Here is a 23,577-nt window from a genome sequence, read left to right on the forward strand (position 1 = left end):
TAACATGCAAACTAATGGTGTCACACACACACACACACACACACACACACACACACACACACACACACACACAGGCCAGCAATCACACTTATTGACTGTGCACCATCAATATCACAACAGGCTGCAATTAAAGTACAGCTGACAATCTTTATTACATGTAACATTATCAATCAGGATAGAATTCTAATATTAGAGTTATTCATCACTGTCCATTCAATGCTTGTCTTGACTAACGAATTTAAAAGAATGCGTCTTCTTTAGCGACTGTTTTTCTCATTTAATTTGCTCTGGCAGACCTCCCACATCACTCCTCATGTCGGACTCCTTGCTTGAAAGGTCAAGATGAAAGAAGGAACAGAGTGTATTCTGAAAAGGTTTGCGTGTTGGTGTGTGGACAGACCAGCCGCATTCAACCTCTCTTGATGACAAACCCGCATTTGGTGCGTTTTCACAGGCTAATTCACAGGTCAATATGCTGAAATAAAGCAAGTGACGGGCGTGGCGTCAGAGAGCACAGCCATTTCACGGCAGCCTTTCTTGTGAGGGTCTTAGATCTTTCCTCTGATCTGCTTCCATTCTTCAGAAACTACCGATGTGTGGATGGTGCACGTTCCCCTCACAGAATCATCAAAGGGAGAAGTGAAACGCAGGCCTACGTTTCTGGCAGGAGTGTGTGTGTGTGTTCAGAAGATTTTTTTTCTTCTTCAGCACATCACTTTATGACCTCCCTGCAACTTTTGCTCGATAACGTTTGATTAGGGGAAAAAGAAACGAAAGCAAAGTTCAGTTTACACATCACAGGCCACTGTGCGGCATTTCACTTACATTATGGTACAATAGTGTTTTAACAGGGAACAGAGCCTCGATGCTGCTGTTGCCAGTCATGTTTACAGTGAAGGCAAGGCAATGGTGGTGAGAGGGAGGCAGGGAGGGCAGCTTAATGGGGTAATAAATATGTGAAGTGTCAAGAGACATCCATGCATTTTCTCTCCCTCGTCCCTAATGTGAAGAATCTATAACACAGTTAATCATGCGGGCCCCATCAACAATCATCAGGGACATTATTACATTCTGTATTTCTGTCAATACCTCAGGGTGCAATACGCGACTAATATCTGTCACGTTATGTGTGAGTTATTTTTTGTGTTAGAGCTACAATGGACGTTGGATACATTAACAATCTGTCATCGTGAGGATCTTTTCCTGAAATAACAGGAAGACGGGAGGGTCATCGGGGGAATACCAGTGAGAAAGAAAAAGAGGCGCACCGAGAAGAAGCTGCACATGACTCAACTCTTACAGGTGCAGCATTGAAAATTCTGGCTTTTAAAAGCACATTCTTGCCTGAAATCTCTTCTGCAGTCATATCAAATGAGACATTCTGTCCCAAAGGCAAAGAAAGTAGATGTTAAAGTGCTACTATTGTTACAGCATTTTGCATCATGATATATAACCTCCATCCCCACCCTAAACACACACACACCAGTTGCTTCAGTTGGATCACTGCTTTAATTAGCTTGGTTGCTCTAGTCGATTGAGAAAATGTGCCTTTATCACGTGTGTGTGTTACAGGCGTCTGTAAGCTGTGCCTGAAACCTGTTCGTGTTCCTGCGACTGCTGGCTGCTGATAAGAGGAAACTCTGCTGCTCATTTTAGGACTTCGTCTCTCTGAAGGTAAACATAATGGAAATACCAACAGATCATATAAAAGTAAGTTCTCTCCACTCTAACCAACAGCCACCTGCTGTACAACAATTTGAGCCCAGGAATAATGAAACTGCACCGACAGCGCTCGGCTCATGCTGCCGAGGGGCTTATCCTGAGTAAAAGGCCAGCGTCTCCTACAGCATGAAATGGCTGCTGCGGTTGGGTCTGTCAAAAGCCATCTGGCAGCTCCAGCTTCCTTCAAAGGAACTGTCACATCTCAAAGGAAGGCTTTGATTAAGACTCGGGCGATACAGAGAGGTGAGCGCGCACACATGTATGCCAACAGATGCACAGCAAACATGCATATGAGAAGGAAGACCGCATAAAAAAGAGCTACGCAGACCTTAACAGGTCTTTGGTGTTAGCCTACATCTGCACAGAGAAAAATTAAACGTCGTCATGAACTTCTTTATAGACCGGAGTTGAAATTTACATGTGAAAAACTGCCAAATGTGGGTGGGAAAAAAAGGAAGAGTCAGTTGGGTGGGCTTTATGATGCTCAAAGGGTATTCTTAACGGGTAAAAATCCTCATAAGCTGTGGACTACAGCTTTACCACTGTCAGTTACATAGCTGTGGGCTCCAAGCGGCCAATCATGATGGTCTGTGTCGACCACTGAGCGCTTTGTGGCAGGATTTTTGCGGTTCAACAATTTGCACTGGACTAGTTGTACTGCTGGCTAACTCGCGAACGAGCGGTGAAGGAGGTCTGCTGCCTGCTCACAGCTTTTTACAGCAAGTATGTCTGAGAAGAAAGGCTGTTCATCGAGTCAACCGGAGGTCCAAGATGAGCTTTCCAGGTATGTAAGCAGCCTCTTGGGTTTCATTTCATCACAATCTCTGTTAGAAAATCTAACCTGCGTTGTGGGTTCCTTTAAAAAGTGGGACTTAGTCTGCCACCTGTCTTTTAGAGCTCACAGTATCATCCCGGGCTTCAGCTCGCAGTTATCCAGAGCAACTTGCAAAGTCAGAGGCAGAACAAATCTCTTGAATTCCTTTTTAATTAGATAAGAAGCAGCCACTTATGAGAAGTACAGGACTCAGGGCCAAAGTTTAACCCTGCAATGACCACACAACACCGTTTCCCACTGAACAGGGGCCTGAGTGAGACGAACAAGGCCAGGAGCGCATGCAAATCTGTGTCACTGTGCATCTGACGCAAGCACCGTGCAACATGGGGGGATCAAAGATGAATGTGAGGAAGGCGCCTGGAGGGACAGAGCTGGAAAGAAAGCAACAGTCTTGGGAGGCAAATGGCTGCCACAAAGACAGCCGACCTCACGGAAAAACATGATTAGCTTTCTCAGTTGGCATCGGTTATGTGTCATGTGTGTTTACAGACTACATGCGCATACGTGAAGTCGAGTCTGCTACACGAGGTTCCTACATGGTTGCAGAGACAAATTCAAACCTACAGCTAATGTTCTTGACTGGAGAGGAAATTTGGGAGCTTTACAGCCTCAAATGATAATTCCCATCCTGACACTCCATGGAGATTAAGTGGCAAATGTGAGTTAGAAGATGAGCATCTACACACAGAAAGTGTATTTGTATTCAGTTTGGCGCAGTAAAACAATAGCGCCCCTGCTAATATGGGGTAATTATGCAGCAGTGAAATGACAGCAACATTTTATGTACAGCTATCTTTTTTTTTTTTATGCGCAGACAAAAAAGAACCGCCATCTTTTCCCTCTGTTTTCGGTGTGGGTGTGGAGAGGCGGACATGCGATGCCACAACCTACCTCTTAAGGAGCCAAAGCTCTAATTCAACCCAACATCTGTGACAGTGGGTGCTTGTTATGCAACTAATGTTTTCAAAGATGGACTATGAAGCCAGCTGCCACCTGTTGTGTCACCGCTACATTTGCAATTCTGAATGGCAGAAATGACTCTCTTAATTAACTGGCTCGTCGTCGGCTCAGGACTGTGCACAGAAAGTACCCATTGTAGTGAGGTGCGCGAGTCAGGGCACAGTCCCAATGTGCTGCAACACCTCTGCGCTTCTAAGCCTGTACACAGCGGGATCACAGTCTTGGCTTTGAAAAACATGTTTTTTACATCACCTCGTTCATAGCTGCTGTGTGTCGGTGCTGTTGGAGGAATGACTTAATGATTAAGCCCAGATCAATGTCTTTAAAGGGGAAGTTCAAGGCTGAATGAGTGAATGAGCTTTGCTGCAGCGGCGCGCAGCAAAGCTCATTCACTCATTCCCACTAGACGTGTGTAGAAAGCTTCCTATAAGCCCCCCAATAGCCGCCAATAACAACAGCACAGCAACTCTGCGCTAACAGTGCAATAGTACGCGTTCATTCATTCATTCGTCTTAAAGTATTGGTGAAATAAAGACAGATAATGCCTTATTTAGAGGCTGTATTGTCTATGCCCTGTTCTCTTCTGTTATGGACATACGCGGAACTCGAGTAATCTAAATATCTTCCGAAGGACGCCGACTTTCACCAAACTGTTATCGGTGAGTAGATGAACGTATTTTATGCCAGAAATAAGTTCCAGGTTTAAAAAAAACTAATTCTTTAAAAAAAGAACTTCCCCTTTAATCCGGGCTTTTGGTATGTAAAACAATACGTTCATTTCGTACCGAAGAGGCATCAACTGCACGGCGTTCCTTGATTTCTTTGGTGAATAGTGGTTTTATAATGCTGTCCGTTTTATTTGTTCAGTTGAAACAGGCAAACAAAGGCCCCTCTGAGGCCGTGAAAGGTTCACGAAATTTCAGCAGAATGGTTTTTGGGTAATCTTGCCGTCAGACACTGACGATGAGAGCAAACCTCTTTGAAGGGAGTGATTTTATAAAGCTTCCTAAAGGCTTTTAGTCCTACTGAAACCTCTGAGGCAATACCGTATGAGAAGGAAATTGAGTGATCATGACTGCACATCATGCAGTCATTGCGATCTCATTTTCCAAGCTCTACACTTACCTAAAAGGCAAGTCTTTGATTTCAACATCTAATAAACATCATTTTTAGAAATAGCATCACAGTAAACTCCACTGAAGCGTGTCCAGGTGTTAGAGGAGGTTGGGGTGTTCCCTGAATCCTGTAGCCACCGATCCTTTTAACTAAGTTCTGTAGCTAATTCTGTGTAAAGGTCGGTAAAGGACTGTGGAAGGCCCAGCTGGACAGCAGCAGCTTTGTGATGGACTGAGGTGGAGTGGGTGCAGGGGTGGATGTTAAGAGAAATCCACAGGGGAGGCTGATGACAGCACTCCTGGATGCGGTGATAGCTGAAGGGCACTTCAGCTGGCATGGCTTGCATACCACCAGACACTGCCCTGCCCCCGCCCCCCCCCGACACACTACCTTTCAGTCATCAATTCAAAAAGGTGGAAATACCCCTTGACTGTACATTCTGTCATCTTTTAAGGGTGTGACTGTTCTGTATGCAAAAGTTCTAATGTTTCAGGGTTACAGCTAGAGGTTGCAACTAGAACAATTTCCCAGACAAAATAAATGTTATTCTGGCTTTTTTTCACCGTTACTTTCGTCAGTCAATCTTACAGTTCCCGGGACATCGCCTCCTCTGACCACACCTTCCTAATCCACAAGAGGGATATACACATCGTGGGAAAATAAAATGTTTGAGTTGTTTAGAATTTCTGTCTTCCTGAGTCGTTACACCTGAAATCCTCCATTGTCCCGTTCGGTAGGTTTGACATCTCGATTCTAATTCTTTTGATTTTGAAGTTTTCTCTGTTGACTCAATTTACAAAAAAACTCCACTCGCTGCGTCATGGAAACAATTGGTAAAGATCACTGCATCTCAGAAGTGCGCTTTAAAAGGCCGACAGCTTAAAATTACTTTCTTTTAAAAGGCAAAATGTTGAATGTGAAACGCTTCAAGGCTGCCACTGATGGGCACAAAGTCAATTACTGGTATCAAGACATCTAGAGGCTGATTCAATATGGACTTTATTCACGCCTTTATTGTAATTATTTTACTGCTGTCTGGCTTGCTTCAAACGTTACACCTGGAAAAACCTACTGTTCAGTATGCTTTAGCTGCACGGAAAGGAACAGGCTGTCTGAAATATGTCGCATGAGAAAAAAAGACAATGTTTTAAGAAGAGAAAAAAAAAAAGGTAGCAATTTTTAATTTTTTTTTAAATGAGACTTGAAAAGATGAGCTTTAAAGGCTCAAACATCAAACAAACGTGAAGAACCAGCAGTAACCAAGGGCCCCCCGCTGCGTCTCCTCGCGGGCAAAACATGTTGCGCTTAAACACACATCCAACGAAAAACAAGGAAATTGAATCTTGACGACATAACTCTGCAGCGCAGAGGCATATGCAGCACGCCACACATATCTGAAGATGTAAACACTGTAATCAAAGCAATGTTTGCATTCAGTGTCGTCATAACATCAGCTTTTAGAAGCAACATAGCTTATCTACATTTTGGCTTTGGTTTAAAAGGGAAGCTTCATGGACTGATAAATAACTTGGAAACCTTAACTTAAAACTTAAATACCGTGGAGCTCGTTCGCGACGGCAGTCAGAGCGATCTCTCTAATCTACCCACCTAAAGCTGTTAAAGATGGTTTTTAAAAAAAAAGCGTAAAAAAAACCCCCCAAAAACAAATAAGTTGATGGGGTCCAACAGAACAGACTGTGTTACACACTGAAAACTCCAATGACGGTCCAGATATTCTTGGCAGCAGATTGTCGGCTTGGTGTTAAGCAGCTGTTTAGGCCCTGCTACTGTGCTGCTCAGTCTCTGAACGTGGAATGACCCGCAGATTATGACACTTCAGGTGTGCTAAGCAGAGTTTAGATGGCAGAAGAGTTCACCGAAGTGCGTCAGCGTTTTTATACTTCAGAACAGTCCCTCAGCCTAATGTCGTTAAACTACACTGACCACAAGTGTTGAGCCTGAACAGCACTTTTACGGCATCAAAAATAAGTAGGGCTAGAAACAGGTGTACGTGCTCGTGGAAACCAAAAAAAAAAAAAAAAAAAAAAAAAAATCAATATTTGCTGTGACTTACTTCTCGTCGCCTTGACGCCCAGCAGCTCTGTTTGATCTTCCAAACCACGGCAGCCACCAGCAGCAGGGACAGGAAGCAGCTGTGGGCGGACGGAGAGAGGAGCAGATGAGTTTCATACACCAACACTGATTTTCTTCTTCATCACGTGTGTTCTGTTCTGACAGAGGTCGACAGAGGAGGAGAACACAGCCCACATTCATTCTTATTTGAGGTTTAAATCCAATCGACAGGGGTCTTATTTTTGCCTGTCGATGAAGAATGACAGCGGAGAACATCCAGAAACTGCTAAAGAAGTACAATCCTTTGCAAAGAGCAAGCTGGGTTTCAGATGATTCACAAAGTCACAACTAAAAATATCTTCACAGGAACAGCAGACACAATGACTGAGGAAGATGTCACTGAGTCACAATAATAGGTGGAACTGTTTAATGTCAGAGGAAGCAGCTGCACAATAATGAAATATGCCATCTACCGTTGGATCTTTCCCTCAGACGACCATGAGGAGGAGGTGAGTCCGACACAAGGCTGTTTAAACACCTCCATCCACGGACAAAGTTTTCCTGCAGCCACAGATATTCCTCTTTAAAGCATGAAGATTGCTCTCTGCTGTGTCCCATAGCTATTTCTGGGCAATTCTCCAGAGTTCTGATTTGTGGGTTCATGTTTGTCATCCTTGGCTGCGTGTATGTTCTTCCTTTGTTGGATGGATGCAGTTCTTCAGCACAGTGGGATTTATATTTTTGCCTAAGCGGTTCATTTGTGCACCCCCCACAGCTCTATTTCCAGTGTTTGCCCACATATGAACAAATATAAGAACCAAAAACCTGTGCGCTCTTTGTGCTCCATACAAAAAGTCCTTCATATTCAGATGATGAAAGTAGGGGGGCCGTGTCTCTGAGACTCGGTTTGTTAGCAGGAGCACCGTGTATGTGCGCGCGTCACACTGCTCTCAGTCATATGCTGTGTGTGTGTGTGTGTGTGTGTGTGTGTGTGTGTGTGTAAATCCACGGCAGAAAACCGCTCTAACAATCTGAACCTCTGTCCTGGACTGTCGCAGCTCTGGCTGATGTTCTGTCAGCGTTCCTGCTGCTCTCCGACCTGAACTTCCAACGTTTCCGCTCACGTCTTTGTTATAATGAGCCAAGTCTCGGTGGCATGAAGTGATTCAAACACTTGCTCGCAAAAAAATAAATAAAGTAAATCTGACACTTTAAAAAAAAAAAAAAAAAAAAAACAACTTTGGTTTTACATCATCTTAGTTTGTTTCCTCCATCTGTCCCAAAAACTCAGCACACATCTCTGCATGATGCAAGTTTACATTTTCTGAGTCAACGGGCGCGCTACAAATGATGCCTACAATTCAGTTCTATGCCAAGCACTGCTAATGAGCTGGAAGAAGGACACATCATTTGGTGTTCAGACCAGGCCAGGAGCTGCTTGTGGTAACAGAAACACTGATGCTCGACTTCGTCAATTTGAATCAAAAAGTATAAGTCAAGTTTCGGCTATACTATGCCTCATCGTCCTCCATAAAGGTGCCCAAGAACTACCTGGATTTATTGACGAGCAACCTTTTTAAATGGATCAGAACAAATACCTTTGTATACCCTCTGCTGTTTAAGCTCTAAATTTCAGCACTCACATGGGAGCTACGGGGCTAAAAACAGGATAACTCAACCTGCTGCATGGCCCAACATGGTCGATTAATGTCCATTTAGTCATCTCTGGGGTCTCAGCTCCTGGACAAACACTGCAGAGTATTTGTCCTATGGGTGATCCTATCTAGTTCCCACTGGTGCACGCTGCCGTCTGTCCTGTATGAACAAAACTGCTCATATAACATGTTTGTCTTGCTTTGGTAATGCATTCAGTTTGATCAGGCTTAGGCAGCAACTTTCCTTGAGTTTCATGGCTGCCTTTATGGTTTTGTTGTCTAAAGTCAAGCTTTTCTTAATGTGAACTGTATGGCCGGGGTCTAATGTGGGTTTAATAGCTGGGTTTCACTTGACGTCACTTCCGTATTTTCTAAGCGCGCGAACCTAACTGGTGGGCAACTGGAGCTGGAGCCCATTGAAAACACTGTTTTGTCTGCCACTTTTTTTGCCCAAAATGCCTCAGTTTTGTGCCGTTTTTGGATGTAGCAATCGGTCTAACCGAGAGACGGGAAAGGGTTACTATCGGTTAGAGGTGAGAAATGGAAAAAACTCACAGAACAACGCCGCAAAAAGCGGATAGCTAACCTACGTTTACAGACTGGAGGAACTGAATCTGCAAATGCTCGTGTCTGCGGTGACCACTTCGTCAAAGGTATGTGCGAAATCTAACTGTTTTGTAGTAGTGCAGTAAAGTATTATGTTGTTAAATGCCAATCAACAGTAATGTAGTACGGGCTACGTTTGGGCTTTGTTTTGAAGGCTGTCCCAGCGCGTTGTTGGCTCCTGAGTCAGTGGACTGGGCTCCGACGTCAGTATTTGGATCTCGGCATTTTACCAAAACATAAACATTTTTGATTGTTATTTGAGTGCCAACATTCACAGCTCGGCATTCAACATGTTAAGTTCTGCTTTACTGCCCAGCCCTGCACTACACACTGTGTTTTCCATTGGGATAATGCACCATAAACAACACAGAAAACAAACTTACCCTGGCGAACACCAAAACACAATCATTCTGTAGACGTTTTACTCCGAGTTTGCTGATCCATCCGCTGTGGTAATAGTTGTATGCCTCCAAACTTTTGTGGGGCTTCATCTGTTGCTTGGTGTAGTAAGACGTCTGGAGAACCAGGTGGCTCGTTATGTCCACAGCCTCTATTTTCGGCAAATCGTTCTGGTCTTGCGAAAATTCAGACATTTTCATTAAGTATGGGTCACGCCCAATGTATTCCCCTACGAAAGCCAAATACCTTTCCCTATATACCGGCTCCAAACCACTACAATATTCACTCATCTCCATATTCTCCATGTTGTTGCTATGCTGTAGTCAAGCGTCCAGCCCACCAACTTAAATTTGCGCGCTCCCGTGACGACGTAACTGAAACCCAGCTATTGGTTGCAAACTCCCACGTTGAAACAAAACGTGCTCAGATGTGCGGGCCCTCCACTGAGACCCCTCACAGATTTTTCCACCAAGTTTCACAACCTTTCCAATCTTTATGCTTTTTTCCATTTTAATACTTGCTGTGATGCGCTCAGATCTTTATTCATCGCTCCCACACCCCCTCATGCCCAACCTGTGCGACTCTTTAAAGAGCCATCCATTTAAAAAAATCCTCTTATCTCCCCAGACTGAGGAGCACTCTTAAGATATCCATCCGTTCAGCCATCTTATTGATCTGGCTTTCTGCGCGCTGCTTTAAGAGCGACACAGAGCTGATGAATGACTCGCGTGTATAGAAACCCGCTTCACATCAAAGGCCTCCCTTCTCAGCATAGAGGGAGGCAAAGGGAGAAAGAAACAAAGGAGGAGAAAATGAGGACTAAAACATGAGCAAAATGGACTAATGGTGAAAGAAGGAGATAAAAACTGACAGATTAGAGAATGCAGGATACATTCTGAACAATTGACAATGTAAGGGGACAGAAAGAAATAAAGAAAAAGGGGACGGAGGAAAAAAAGGACAAACAATGTGAGAGAAACATCAAAGAGACGACCAAAGAGGATACAAACCGAGACAGACAAAGCAGCGCACCTCATTAAATGTCAAGCTCCACAAAGGAAAGTGGTCTAGTTTGTGAGGCCTCAGCACTCACCCACCCAAACTGTTCCATCACACTAAGATCTCTAGCTTTCCCACCTGTCCCACCTGGGAATATCACACCTCACTTCTTTGCTTGAAATGCAACACGTTAATAAAGGACAACCGCTATATTTTATTTCTATTTCATTTTAAACAGTAAAGTCCTTCAATTCAAATCAGGAAAAATAGTGAACGCTTGGTAAACACAGTTTTCGGTCCACAGAATCAAAGAAACTGGTCATTACTGTGCAGCGACATGAAGTCGCATTGAAGACACAAACCCCAACAACACCATGATAACTGTACAGAGGCTGCTCGCCACTGTTGCACGTCCACGTGTGATAACTCACATGACTGCTATGTAAATATTCTAGATGACTTTTTTCCTGCTGAATTCATTGCAGAGCATGCCAAATATTCATCCAACTGCCATGACTTAATGGGTCAGGAAAGCATCTTTGATATTAAGGCTCATTGCCCATTTGTTGCAAAAACATCAGATAATAGCGTGAAAGAAGTAGGGAACATAGAAGCCCATCTCAGCAGATGTAGCCTGGAAGACGGCACACGCCCACGACTCACTGCAAAGATGTTGTGGCGTTTTCAGGCTCTTTCTAAAACCAGCACTGAGGTGGCCAAAAAGAGAACTGGAAGCACTCCAAGATTCAAATTAATTAAAAAAAAAAAGATATAAAAGAAACCCCAACAGCACAGATCAAATAAGAGGTGCCAAACTCAACTTTCTGAGATGAACTTCCTCAGCTAAAAACTTCAGTGACTGCTTGTGAAAAACTACAGCGCCTGGTTGCAGTGCCTGGCTGCAGTGCCTGGCTGCAGTGCCTGGTTGCAGCGCCTGGCTGCAGCGCCTGGTTGCAGCGCCTGGCTGCAGTGCCTGGCTGCAGTGCCTGGCTGCAGTGCCTGGTTGCAGCGCCTGGTTGCAGCGCCTGGTTGCAGCGCCTGGTTGCAGCGCCTGGTTGCAGCGCCCGGTTGCAGCGCACTGAAAGATGTTGGGTGCCATATTGCTTTCTCTCTGCAACAGTTGTTTCAGTTAATCGCTGCCCTGAATTGCCCTTTTTTTTTTTTTTTTTTTTTTTTACTATTTTGAAACCATAAGGCTGCCTAAATCACTGTTGTTGAGTATTTTTAAAATAGGCTTTACCACAGGGCAAAACCATATTTATATTTCTCACTGAATAGTTAGAATTAGTAAGTCTGTTTGTCCAGCAAACTTAAACGTAATGAGTGCAAACGTTCCAGATAACCAGTACACAACAAATGCTCTGCACAGAAACGGTTTTGTCAGCATGGTGTTTGTAAAGGCCACATTTAAAAGATCACTGAAACCAGCTGTTTTGTTCCATCATAAGCAGGGAGATGGCTGGACACTAATCCGAAAATATAAGTGTGGCTGCTGCAAAACAAAAACATTTGCCATTTAGAATCAGTTAACTAATCATTTGGAAAGCACTTCATAATGCTACACTAATTAGAGGATTAAAAACAAGGTTTGTGGCTGTTAAGCCAATTTGTGTGAGAACATGCATTTGGGTTCAACCTCCTTTGCTCTTGCTTTTTGTTTTGCATTAAGCATCAAATGTTATGAGCAGTTACAGTTAATGAAATGAGCTAATAATGCTCGAGAAGTACTTTGAATGTTCTATATTCAAACTGTGAAGTCAGACTTCTAATTAGCGTTGCCTAATATTTTTCCCAGTTTGAAGTTGAATATTCTGATTACCAGTTGTCGACCTCATCAACCTCAGACATGGGTTAATGAAGCCTATATGAGATGGAGGAAGTCTGTTCTTATTTTTACAGAGAGTACAGGAGACTGCAGCCTCCCTCTCCCTGTAGAGATTAGGATTAAGATTACTTTATTGTTATGTAGTCACACGAAATGCACAAAATTACTCCTCCGCATTTAACCCATCCTGATTGGCACCTGTTGAACACACACATGCACAGGGTCACACACCCATGGAGACAGATGGGAGAGTGGGAATCGAACCGCCAACCTGGACAACCTACTCAAAGCACTGAGCGATGGCTCCCCATAGTTTGGTGGAATGTCTCCAGATCTCCACCATTGTGCCTGAAACAGGGATCAGAATGAACTGCAGATGAGGGAATGTAAGATTTTGAGAATAAAATTGACATTTAAATACTTTGGTGTGTGCCACTGTGAGCTCGGTTTGATGTGTTGGCTAGTGTTAGTTCTCAGGCTCGGTACTGAGGGACATAAGCCGCAGTTCTAAGAACGGTCCACCTTGAATTCAGTTCTGATAACTTCCCTTCCCCAGGGGAACTGTTTAATTTTGCATTCGCACATGAGTCGGGACCTGATAGGGATTGATGCGACGCAACCGTCTGCGACAGCGACGTGTTACTTTAGCGCCACATTCAACAACAAAACAAAATAAAACACGTGAAAAGTAAGGAGAGAAGAAAAAACCACCAAGAAGCTAATATGGAGAGCGGGGAGGCCACCGTGTTCGTGGTCTGCATGACGGTGATGTTAATCATGGACGATCACATCGGGCGTCTAACATGGAGGCTGGAAGAGCACACAGAGAGAGTCAGGAGACGAAGGATCGAGCGCAGGCCATACTTCTTTGTTTCATGAAGGAAGGAGAGCAGAGCGCCGCAGACAAAGGAGACGACGTGTAAGTTTAACTTATTAAACACGCGCCGGTTGTGTCCGTGTCGTATGAGGAAACATTTCATCCGTTGTTCTGTTTGCGGTGAGCAGATCAGGAACATGAAGAAGCGGAAATCTGACAAGGGGCGTAGCTACCAACCACCAAACACCTACGTCAGATGTGTTCCTATGGAACCCAGAACAGACCGAGCCTCGGAGAAGGAGCTAAAATGGTTACAGAAACTGAGGGCCGTGATCCCTAGATCCTGTATGTCCGAATGCGGGAAAAAAACGGCCCCGTTCCTGAAAAGGTTATAGGAACTGCCAAAGGTTCCTACAGTGGGAATTGCACTTATACACAGCAGTTGTAAAGTAGTTTAGTAGGAGATTACCAATACCACACAACACTGAAAACAGTGGGCCTAACCTTCATTTTTTTTTACTGTAAAATGTAAATACCATTCCGTACGTTATTGCCATATGAATGACCCACAGTTGAAGGATGACTATTCAACCCACTGAGCCACAGCCAGACAGTAGGTGACTAAGTAAGTAAAAGAACCAAACACCCGGCCAAAAAGGTCACATTTTCAAGCCTTTCTTTATCAAATCCAGTTAAATATGACGAATGCTGAAATGGAGCCTGGGGAAGTGTATTATAGCCACAGGCTGCTGAGGCCAGAGAGGTGAGCTCTGACGTGTCATTGGCCAACCTAACAGCAAGACAACAGCCACAGGGCAAACACCAACACACAGGTCCTGTTGTCTGAAGCCAGGTGAATACTAATCCTGCCTGCTGCTGGCCTCCACTCCAGGGTGGGAGATGAAACCCGCTCAGCAGCCAAACAGCATTTCATTTTCACCGTGGCTGACAAGCCCTGTCCACTGAAACACAATCCAACAACGCTTGCTCAGAGGCCGACTCTGCCCTGCTCTTGTCACCACTAAATCCTGCATCACCTGCAGGGAGGTGGGACCTTTCACTCAAAGTTTCATGCAAACTCCTTTATAATTTGTGCAGCTTTGAATGCTTCGTTTACTCACCACTCTTGCATTTTGAGACCGAGGAAATGGATTAAGTTTTCTCATTTATGTTTGATGAGGAAGAGGGAGCAAAATCCCATTTACCTCGTTCTAAAAGGTGGAATGGTGCTGCAGTGTGCACGCTGGCATCCAGCTGAACTTGTTGTTTTTGGTTTTAGTCTTATTGACCTCCTCAAATGCAAATGACTTCTTTTAATTAGATGCTGATAATTAAACATCCCACCTAACATCTAATTAAATCTGCTGCCTCTTCTCCTAAGAAAGGAGTATTCTTTTTTTTTTTCCTAAATGAAAAAGTTCAATAAAAGAAGGGTTCATCATTTTGTGGCAACACAAAAACCAGATTAGGTCAAACATGTAGTCAGTGGGGCTGCGATATGAGCACAAGTGGCCTCCTCATGCCCATTGTTTTTATCCTTTTCTTCCCCCTCCCTCAGCTGAACAAAGTACCACTCTAGTGCCCAAAGTCATGACTCCTCTCCAGAAACTTTTCTACTCTTTGGACTCCAGAGGTGCCTCCAGAGGTGCTGATAGACTGTGCACAGCTGGTGAAAAACAACAGCATCCAGGGCTGTAAGGTGAACAACATCAATGTGGTTTACACACCGTGGGCAAACCTGATGAAAACCCGGAGACATGGACGTTGGACAGATCGGCTTCCATCGGCAGAAAGAGGTGAAGATCGTGGCAGTGGAGAAGAAGATCAACCTGTGGCAAACTATTCAAACCAGGAATGAGAGGTCAGGTTTGATCTTTGCAAAAGCCCGTTATAAGGGTGCCAAGACCCTTAGAGATGAGTGGGAGAATAACCTGCGACTACATGTCTGGTCAGTCCGATGACAATCCAAATATATTTCATTGATGCGTTCAGATCGAAAGCGAGTGAGCTCATCGCCACAGCAGAGGTGTTTCTACCTGAGCAAGGCTGGAAACGTAAGGGTTAAACACTCCCAATTAGAGGAGCATGTGTCAACATCGGTAAAACGATACTTCTTCCCTCTCAAAGCCGGTTCATGTGCCAAGTAAAGGAGCATGTACAGTGCCAAATGACTATTTCCCATCTGAGAATCTTTTCAACTCTGTACACCATAAAAGAATCGTTTCATTTTTTTAGAAATTGAATAAAAAACAGGCACATCTGCACGTAACAAGCATGTGGATCAGGCAGCGATCGTTATTCGTCCGAAATCACAAAAAGGCTGATCTGAAGGAGGAATTGATTGATTTTTTTTTTGTTTATATACATTTTCATTAACAAGGATTATCTTTTAAACAGAGGAGAGTTGCACCATCTCCATCACAGCCTGCTGGTGGAACACTTGAGTACTCAGAACTAGAGTTACATCATGTAACGTATTCATTTATTTAGACAATTAAGGGCTCATAGGTCAGATCACAAACAAGTAAGTAACATCAACAAACAAAAAAATGTTGCCCTGCCCATAATATCAGCGACACAGGCAGCAGTTTACTGCACTACAACGATAACTTCTTTTTACACTTTCTTTTAACATATTCAACCTGAATCTTGTGACAGAGGTTCACCTTGAAGTAATTAGCACATAGCTAACTAGTATATGAATACAGAGAGAATCACTGAAGCCATTTCTTAACCATCATAGCTATATGCATACGTCAGTGATGATAAACACACAGCTCCTTTTTTCCTTGTATGAATATTTAAAAAAAAAAAAAAGAAAAAAAGATGAGGGAGACAACCACACTGTGGCACGTTAAAGTCTAAGAGTGACAAACGATGCTGCATTCAATGTCATTACGATACCATTACAGTTACCATTCAGGATTGTAAGTGTTTTTTTTTTGTATGTTTGTTTAAAAAAGGAGGAAAAATTAGCCCAAAGGGACAAAGGGAAATGCTTTAATGGTTATTGCCTCCAAATTATTGAACTTTGTGTGTCATTCTCATTAAGTTTTTCTAATTTATACATCATAAAATGGGGCCAGCTTTATACAAAAAAAAAAAATAAATTAAAAAAAAATCTAAGCTCTGACCTGTCCCCCATTAACCAAGAACTGACTGATGTGATTTCGGTGATATGATGCACGAGTTACCAAATGTTAAATTGGGTCCTGTCAAATCATGATAATACTCATTAACACCACCATAATATTGTTCAAATAGTATCTATTAGTAAATAATTCTGCATTATTAATCAAAGGCTTCAAATATACCACGTGATTGATATCGAGTGATGTTGCTTCCAGCAATTGTTGATCAATATCCTGATTGGAACGTGTAACAGCAGCGTTTGATGGAGTTTGGACAATCCAGTAAACGTGTTATGTGTGCAAAGCAAATCTGACAAACATTGAGGAGTGAAAACCACACACACACACACACACACACACACACACACACACACAGACCCCCTAGTGGCCTGGCGAACTTCCGTTGTATTTTTCTCTCTTTCATGCGTTTTGAAGTTGGCAGTGTGTTTCTCTTGCATGTGTTTAGAAGTTTGCAGTGTGTTTCTCTCTTGCATGTGTTTTAAAGTTGGCAGCGTGTTTCTCTCTTGCATGTGTTTTGAAGTTGGCAGCGTGTCTCTCTTGCATGTGTTTAGAAGTTTGCAGTGTGTTTCTCTCTTGCATGTGTTTTAAAGTTGGCAGCGTGTTTCTCTCTTGCATGCGTTTTGAAGTTGGCAGCGTGTTTCTCTCTTGCATGTGTTTTGAAGTTGGCAGCGTGTTTCTCTCTTGCATGAGTTTTGAAGTTGGCAGCGTGTTTCTCTCTTGCATGCGTTTTGAAGTTGGCAGCGTGTTTCTCTCTTGCATGTGTTTTGAAGTTTGCAGCGTGTTTCTCTCTTGCATGCGTTTTGAAGTTTGCAGCGTGTTTCTCTCTTGCATGAGTTTTGAAGTTGGCATCGTGTTTCTCTCTTGCATGAGTTTTGAAGTTGGCAGCGTGTTTCTCTCTTGCATGTGTTTTGAAGTTGGCAGCGTGTTTCTCTTTTGCATGGGTTTAGAAGTTGGCAGCGTGTTTCTTTCTTGCATGTGTTTTGAAGTTGGCAGCGTGTTTCTTTCTTGCATGGGTTTAGAAGTTTGCAGCGTGTGTCTCTCTTGCATGTGTTTTAAAGTTGGCAGCGTGTTTCTCTTTTGCATGGGTTTAGAAGTTGGCAGCGTGTTTCTCTTTTGCATGTGTTTAGAAGTTTGCAGCGTGTTTCTCTCTTGCATGTGTTTTGAAGTTGGCAGCGAGTTTCTCTCTTGCATGTGTTTAGAAGTTTGCAGCGTGTGTCTCTCTTGCATGTGTTTTGAAGTTGGCAGCGTGTGTCTCTTTTGCATGTGTTTTGAAGTTGGCAGCGTGTTTCTCTCTTGCATGTGTTTTAAAGTTGGCAGCGTGTTTCTCTCTTGCATGTGTTTTGAAGTTGGCATCGCGTTTCTCTTTTGCATGGGTTTTTTAAGTTGGCAGCGTGTTTCTCTCTTGCATGCGTTTTGAAGTTGGCAGCATGTTTCTCTCTTGCATGTGTTTTGAAGTTGGCAGCGTGTTTCTCTCTTGCATGTGTTTTGAAGTTGGCAGCGTGTTTCTCTTTTGCATGTGTTTTGAAGTTGGCAGCGTGTTTCTCTCTTGCATGTGTTTTAAAGTTGGCAGCGTGTTTCTCTCTTGCATGTGTTTTGAAGTTGGCATCGCGTTTCTCTTTTGCATGGGTTTTTTAAGTTGGCAGCGTGTTTCTCTCTTGCATGCGTTTTGAAGTTGGCAGCGTGTTTCTCTTTTGCATGGGTTTAGAAGTTGGCAGCGTGTTTCTCTCTTGCATGTGTTTTGAAGTTGGCAGCGTGTTTCTCTCTTGCATGTGTTTTAAAGTTGGCAGCGTGTTTCTCTTTTGCATGTGTTTTGAAGTTGGCAGTGTGTTTCTCTCTTGCATGTGTTTTGAAGTTGGCATCGCGTTTCTCTTTTGCATGGGTTTTTTAAGTTGGCAGCGTGTTTCTCTTTTGCATGGGTTTAGAAGTTGGCAGCGTGTTTCTCTTTTGCATGGGTTTAGAAGTTGGCAGCGTGTTTCTTTCTTGCATGTGTTTTGAAGTTTGCAGCGTAATTTTTTGCAGTCGTTTTGCTGTTTGCTTCGCATGTGCTCCGGTCGTTTTTGTGATTGCCGCATTTTTGTCTTGCAGCGTTTTACTGTTGGATTTTTTTTGCCGTTTGCAACGCGTTTGCACGTGCCGGCCACCGTAGGTTACCTTAAAAAACCTTTTCCCTTTTAAACATATCTGACCGAAAACAAAAAGAGGAAATTAGGGTTTCAATCAATTCTTTACTGGGGTCTTGGTGATGATGCAACTTTCTTTTCTTTGTACTCCGACAAAGTTTTTGCTTCCTTTTATAATCCTGCCTAAAACGGCTTTCCACACACCACAGCCCTGAAAAGTGTGTTCAGATGAGGAGAAAAGACTTCCTGCCTTCCTCTGGGACTCCCTGTGAGTGAATGAGTGAGTGAGTGAGTGCGTTTCAGCCCCGTTAACGTTCCTGATGCTCTCCTCCTCACTCAGGTGAGGAAAAGGAAGAAGGGGAATAGAGACTAAAGGCCCTGAGTCAAAACGAATCATTAGTTATTAATCAGACGCAGAGCAGCTTTCAGCTCAGTGGACGCATCAGGAGGAAGGTTTAGCTGTAAGGTGCTTCATGCGCTCCATCTGCTCCGTCTTCAACCTGACAACGAGGTCAGCTACAGGGAGAGCGGTAAAGAATGCAGGAGATCGTAAAAAGAGATGAAGAGAAGGCTGGAAATGTGGAGGGAATAATAACAGAAGGCAAGAAGGAAAAAGCAAACAGAGGCGGCTTGGGGAAAGAACACTATAGCAGCGAGGTAAACAGACAGGCAGCTTTCCAGCAGCAAAAGGAGGTTCACAGACTGAAGGAAACAAGACAAAAAAGCTTGTTGAGGAGGAGACAGCAGGGATCGTGGCAGCAGAGCCTGCTGAGCACCTTGAGAAGCCCCTCAGGACACTCAGGCAGGGTTTTAATGTGTGTTCAGAGTCTCACTGACTCTTTCTCTCTGAGGTGTCTCATGGGGATGAAAGAGTGAGTCTGTCAGTCTGCAGCACAAAGAAGAAGCTAAAGGGCAAACGCAACAGTGGGTGAGTGGACGTCTTAATGTTTGGAAAAAAAAAATGTGAGAGCGCAGCTGGGTTCCCAGAATATAGAACTGTATAAATATCGTTTGCACAGGTCTTATTTACAGCAGAGCTTGAAAAGCGAAGAGGACCGGCTGCTAACAACAAGACGCTATATTTGATCCCAAAAAAACTATTTCCAACTTAATATTATTTATAGGCCAAAGATGAAGTAACAAAGACTCTTAGAATTATTCTGTTTGTATAAGACAGGTGTGCATGGGTACTAGTATGTTTTACATTATTAACATGGATGTACGACATAGTATAGAATCCACTGTGCAGCCCATGTTATATGTGAGCACAGTAACTCACCGTTTTCCACTTCATTGTGGTCTCTAAATCTTTTTTCCCCCATAACTTCCAACATTGGGAAAATGTTTGACTTGTAAGCCAGGTGATGAGGATTTAACGGACAGGTTAGGAGTGTGAATAGGCTTGTCCATCAAAATTTTAATAATAAACTTAATCTGAACATATTAGGAGCAAACAAGACCCGTTAATGCTCCTAGAAGGTTGTCATAGCCAGCCAACATTTAAGCTACCCTCTATGTAGACCAATCCAATCAAATACAAAAAGACTGCAGCTGTACAGACCATACAAGACAGATGATAAATAAACAATCTAGCTTCGTCAAAGTTTGTTCAAGTTTTACTCAGAAATCTAATATCAGACACAAAGTGTTCAGAGTCCCTTTGGCTCTCTCCCCTTTACTTTTTATCATTCTGAGAAGAAAACCCAACTTCTTTCTGAATCCGTTGGTACATTCCACTGCACAGCTCTTCACCGTATTAGATGAGTTTTCTGTTTTCAAACAGTCGGCGGCCATTAAGCCAGCTGTCTTTTTGCCACTCAGTGGGTGCGACCCGAGTACAGTCACATGACTGATGACATCACCTGCATTCCTCGTACAGAGCTCACCCGTTCCAGGACATTTACTTGACAGGTGAATGGAATCCTGGCCATGTTTTGCTTTTGTCCCGTAGAGCCTTTCACATTCCGCCTTGCTGTCAGTCATCCATCTTCCAGCCTGTCACTGATGCTGGTGACACTAATCCAAACTGACATTTGTGTACAAAAGCAAGCATGTGTTGGAAAAAGCAGCGAGCCCACGCACCGTGCAGCACATATCACAGTTAGGGTCAATGTCACTTCCCTTCCAGCCAAATGATGTCATTGATCTCTTTTCAAATTTGAGGGCAGAAAAGCTTTCAGCTCCATAATGATCCAGTGAAAACAAATACCGCAGGGAAATGATAGAGAAGGATTTGTCGTTAGTTAATAGATTGTAGTTTAAATTGACATGTGGAATTGATCGTGTTGAGCCAACCCCAACAAGTGCAGTCATGCACGCAGCAGCCCAAAGCTTTAAAGGATGCAGTGGTGAAAAAGAGGCCCAGCCAAAGTCTTGTGTTTGCTAGAAGGGCATTCATAGAGCTTGGAGGACACACAGCCCCGCTGAAAAGCCAGCTGCCTCCCATGTAGAAATGACAAATATGAGCGCATGTGTTTGTGTGAGCAAATGACTGAGCGTGTGTGTCGGAGAGATGTGGGTGTGCACGTGCATGAGCAGATGATCACAAAAACAGAAGAATTTATGTTCTGTTGACGGCTGCTTCAGTCTGGGACCAATGCAGAGAGTCCTTAAATGGGACTTTACAGATGGATGTGCATCCATAGTCTCTATGAAGGCTGGGTACCCCCGGTTTCCCCCCTTTTTCAATACCAGTATTTTTATGGGTCCGGGGGGGGGGTCTGAGAAATGGAATGGTAATTTCTCGCTGTCCCACCTCACTGACTTGCAACAGAAAACAATCAGGATTTAGCTGAGCACCACACAGTTCTCAAGTGAGTTGTCAAATCTTTCACCTCTCCCGAAAACTGTGTGGTCTCAACTGTGTGGAACGCAACGTCAAATATTCCTCACACGTCTGCAGCAAAGCACTGAAGAACCGAGCCACAGGTGAGCGCGGTGCTGGTCTAAGCAGCCGAAACTTTGCCAGGTGAACGGATGTCAGTCCCTCCACAGCGTACAGCAGCAGCATGACGCAGCTGAGACTGCCGCAGCGTCGGCTCAGCTCGTCAGGATGAACAACGTCAGCAGCCGTCGCCACTGTGAAGCAGACCTGCGACATCTCAACGGTTATGGTAACTTGTGATGTATGGAGAAGGAAAAAGATGATTTAATAAAACAGCGGGTGGAGCGATGAGCTGGATCAGCAACTAACTGACTGAGACCGTTCTGGATGAGAGCCGGTCCTCCGTGATGCAAAAGTCATCAGTCCTCACAGCAGTTGACCATAAGATGTTGGTTCAACGCACGGAATCGAAAGGTTAAAATAAGATTAACATAAAATAAGATCTGCCGGAGATGTTTCACTCATCACGGCGAGCAAAGTATGGCCTTCAATATGTCGCTCCTGAGGATGCTGATGATTAATCTAACAAAATGTCTTCTCCTACAGGCCATTTAGGCCTATTAAGGTGTGATGGGGTACACAGGCGCATTGGCATTTTGTCTTATGGCTAAAGCATTAACTAGTATAATCGGCTCTTTATTGCAAGCTTAAGATGAGAAATGACGTCTTTTACAGAGAGGAGAAGTGTCCCGTCATGTCTGTAAGCTGCTGCTCTTACCCGGGGTGGTGGTTCTGTAGAAGGTAAAAGTAAGAGTGAGAGTTCAAGTAACAGTTGGAGCGGGTGCAACATGCAAGAGCAGGATGCTGACCAAACAAAACCAAAGAAACGCTAAAAAGACGATAATCAGTTTTCTGCTTTCTCAAGGTAAACGGCCAGAGAACGAGGTCAGCAAGTTTGTAAAGCCGCATGCCGATGGCGGGTAGGTGGTGGCAGTTAAATTCAGGGTCTCACTGTGATCGTGGGGAATCATTACGAGCAGACTTTGCTGATTGTACTTTGATACACTGGAAAGTAAAGACAGACGCTGAAGAAACAGTCAAGCGAGGACTTGAAAAGTGCAAAATGGGAGGAGGAGTGTGAAGCTCATCTTCACACTGATGTACATTTCAGTCAAACATGTCTCTCAGGAGAGGAATTAAGCCTTCTGGACGGCAGCGGGATGATTCATTGATATGACGGAGTCCTGCCGCGCACACGTAAACCCCCGCCATGGCGAAGGGTGGGCAACCTGTTAGCACTCCGTCTTCTCATGCCTTCGCCTCAACCAAATCACATCTCTCTCTGTGAAGCAACATGAATCACCAGTCATTTCACACAGCGGCGACAGCACTCAGCAAAGTGGGGCAAATTACAACATTCCTAATGCATTTTGGATTTTAATAATTAATCTCACTGTACGCTGTGGCGTCTGTGTGGCGTCCGTCTTCACACACATTTATGTCGTCAATGTTTGAAAACACAGAAACCGTATTTAACCAATATACTCAAACCTGTCAATACTTTCCAGAGCCAACTCAAACTGGAGTGCAGCACGTCTTTGTGAGGAAGCTGTGGACTGATAGGTTTTCCGTGTTAGGATGCTCCAAGTGGGAGTAAGTCGATGCGAGCGTCCGTGTGGACGAACATGTTGGCTTTCACAGTTTGCAGAGAAAAATGGAAGGCCTCAGAGTAAAATGTCAAGCTTTAGCTGCACAACGTTTCCTTTTGTGTCAAAATGTTGTGCTTTTCAGAACAAAGGCTTGAAAGTCAGAGGTGGGTCGTCTAAGGTCAGCAGCTCCCTCTCTGCTAGCCTCGAGATGCTCAGAATTAAAAAAAGAAAACTAAACGGACATAATCCACAGACACTTTCATTCAAACATTTATGCAGTTTCAATCCGCATGCTAATGGCATTTCATTGCTGTTCTCCTGGTAGGTCCGCTGCTTCCAGCACAACAAAAATAAATCGGAGCTTTTGTCCAATCATCAGATTTGGAGTCTGTCGTGTTCGGCGTATTCTTTGACATGCCGGAGCCTTTTCCAGCTGGCCTTGCTGCTTCCATTGTTATCGTGTGGCAGGTCAGCCAGTCAGTGCAGCAAAGCTGCGAGTATACTACAGCCATTATTTGTTTTTAGCTCCAACTTTTGGTTATTTTTCTAAACGCACAGCGGCTGAAAGGTAAAGGAGTAGATGATTTACTGGCAAAGGCCAGTTTCAAGAAGGATTCACTGGCACGCACATTCATCCAGAATACATACCATCATTCATCTGTGTGCGCAGCTGACGGGCTGTTTGTTGTACTCTAACACTTTGGAGGAGAATAACGGACTTCATCTCGATGCAAAGTGTGTTAATGTCTATCATCATCGTTTGGTTTGGATCATTGCTGCTGTTGTAAATAATGCTGAGATTCAGAAACTTTGCAGCGTGTGTGG

The 23,577-nt window shown here is 43.8% G+C and overlaps 1 protein-coding gene across 1 annotated transcript in view; it reads right to left on the bottom strand.

The window, feature by feature from the left end:
- Positions 1-23,577, bottom strand: part of atrn (attractin) — a 125,159-nt gene that overhangs the window by 45,786 nt on the left and 55,796 nt on the right. The window contains exon 26 of the mRNA XM_075448796.1: positions 6,708-6,786. Coding sequence (XP_075304911.1) covers positions 6,708-6,786 — 79 coding nt within the window. The remainder of the gene's footprint in view (positions 1-6,707; positions 6,787-23,577) is intronic.

This window comes from Odontesthes bonariensis, chromosome 17, assembly GCF_027942865.1.
Source record: "Odontesthes bonariensis isolate fOdoBon6 chromosome 17, fOdoBon6.hap1, whole genome shotgun sequence".
NCBI classification, from domain to species: domain Eukaryota; kingdom Metazoa; phylum Chordata; class Actinopteri; order Atheriniformes; family Atherinopsidae; genus Odontesthes; species Odontesthes bonariensis.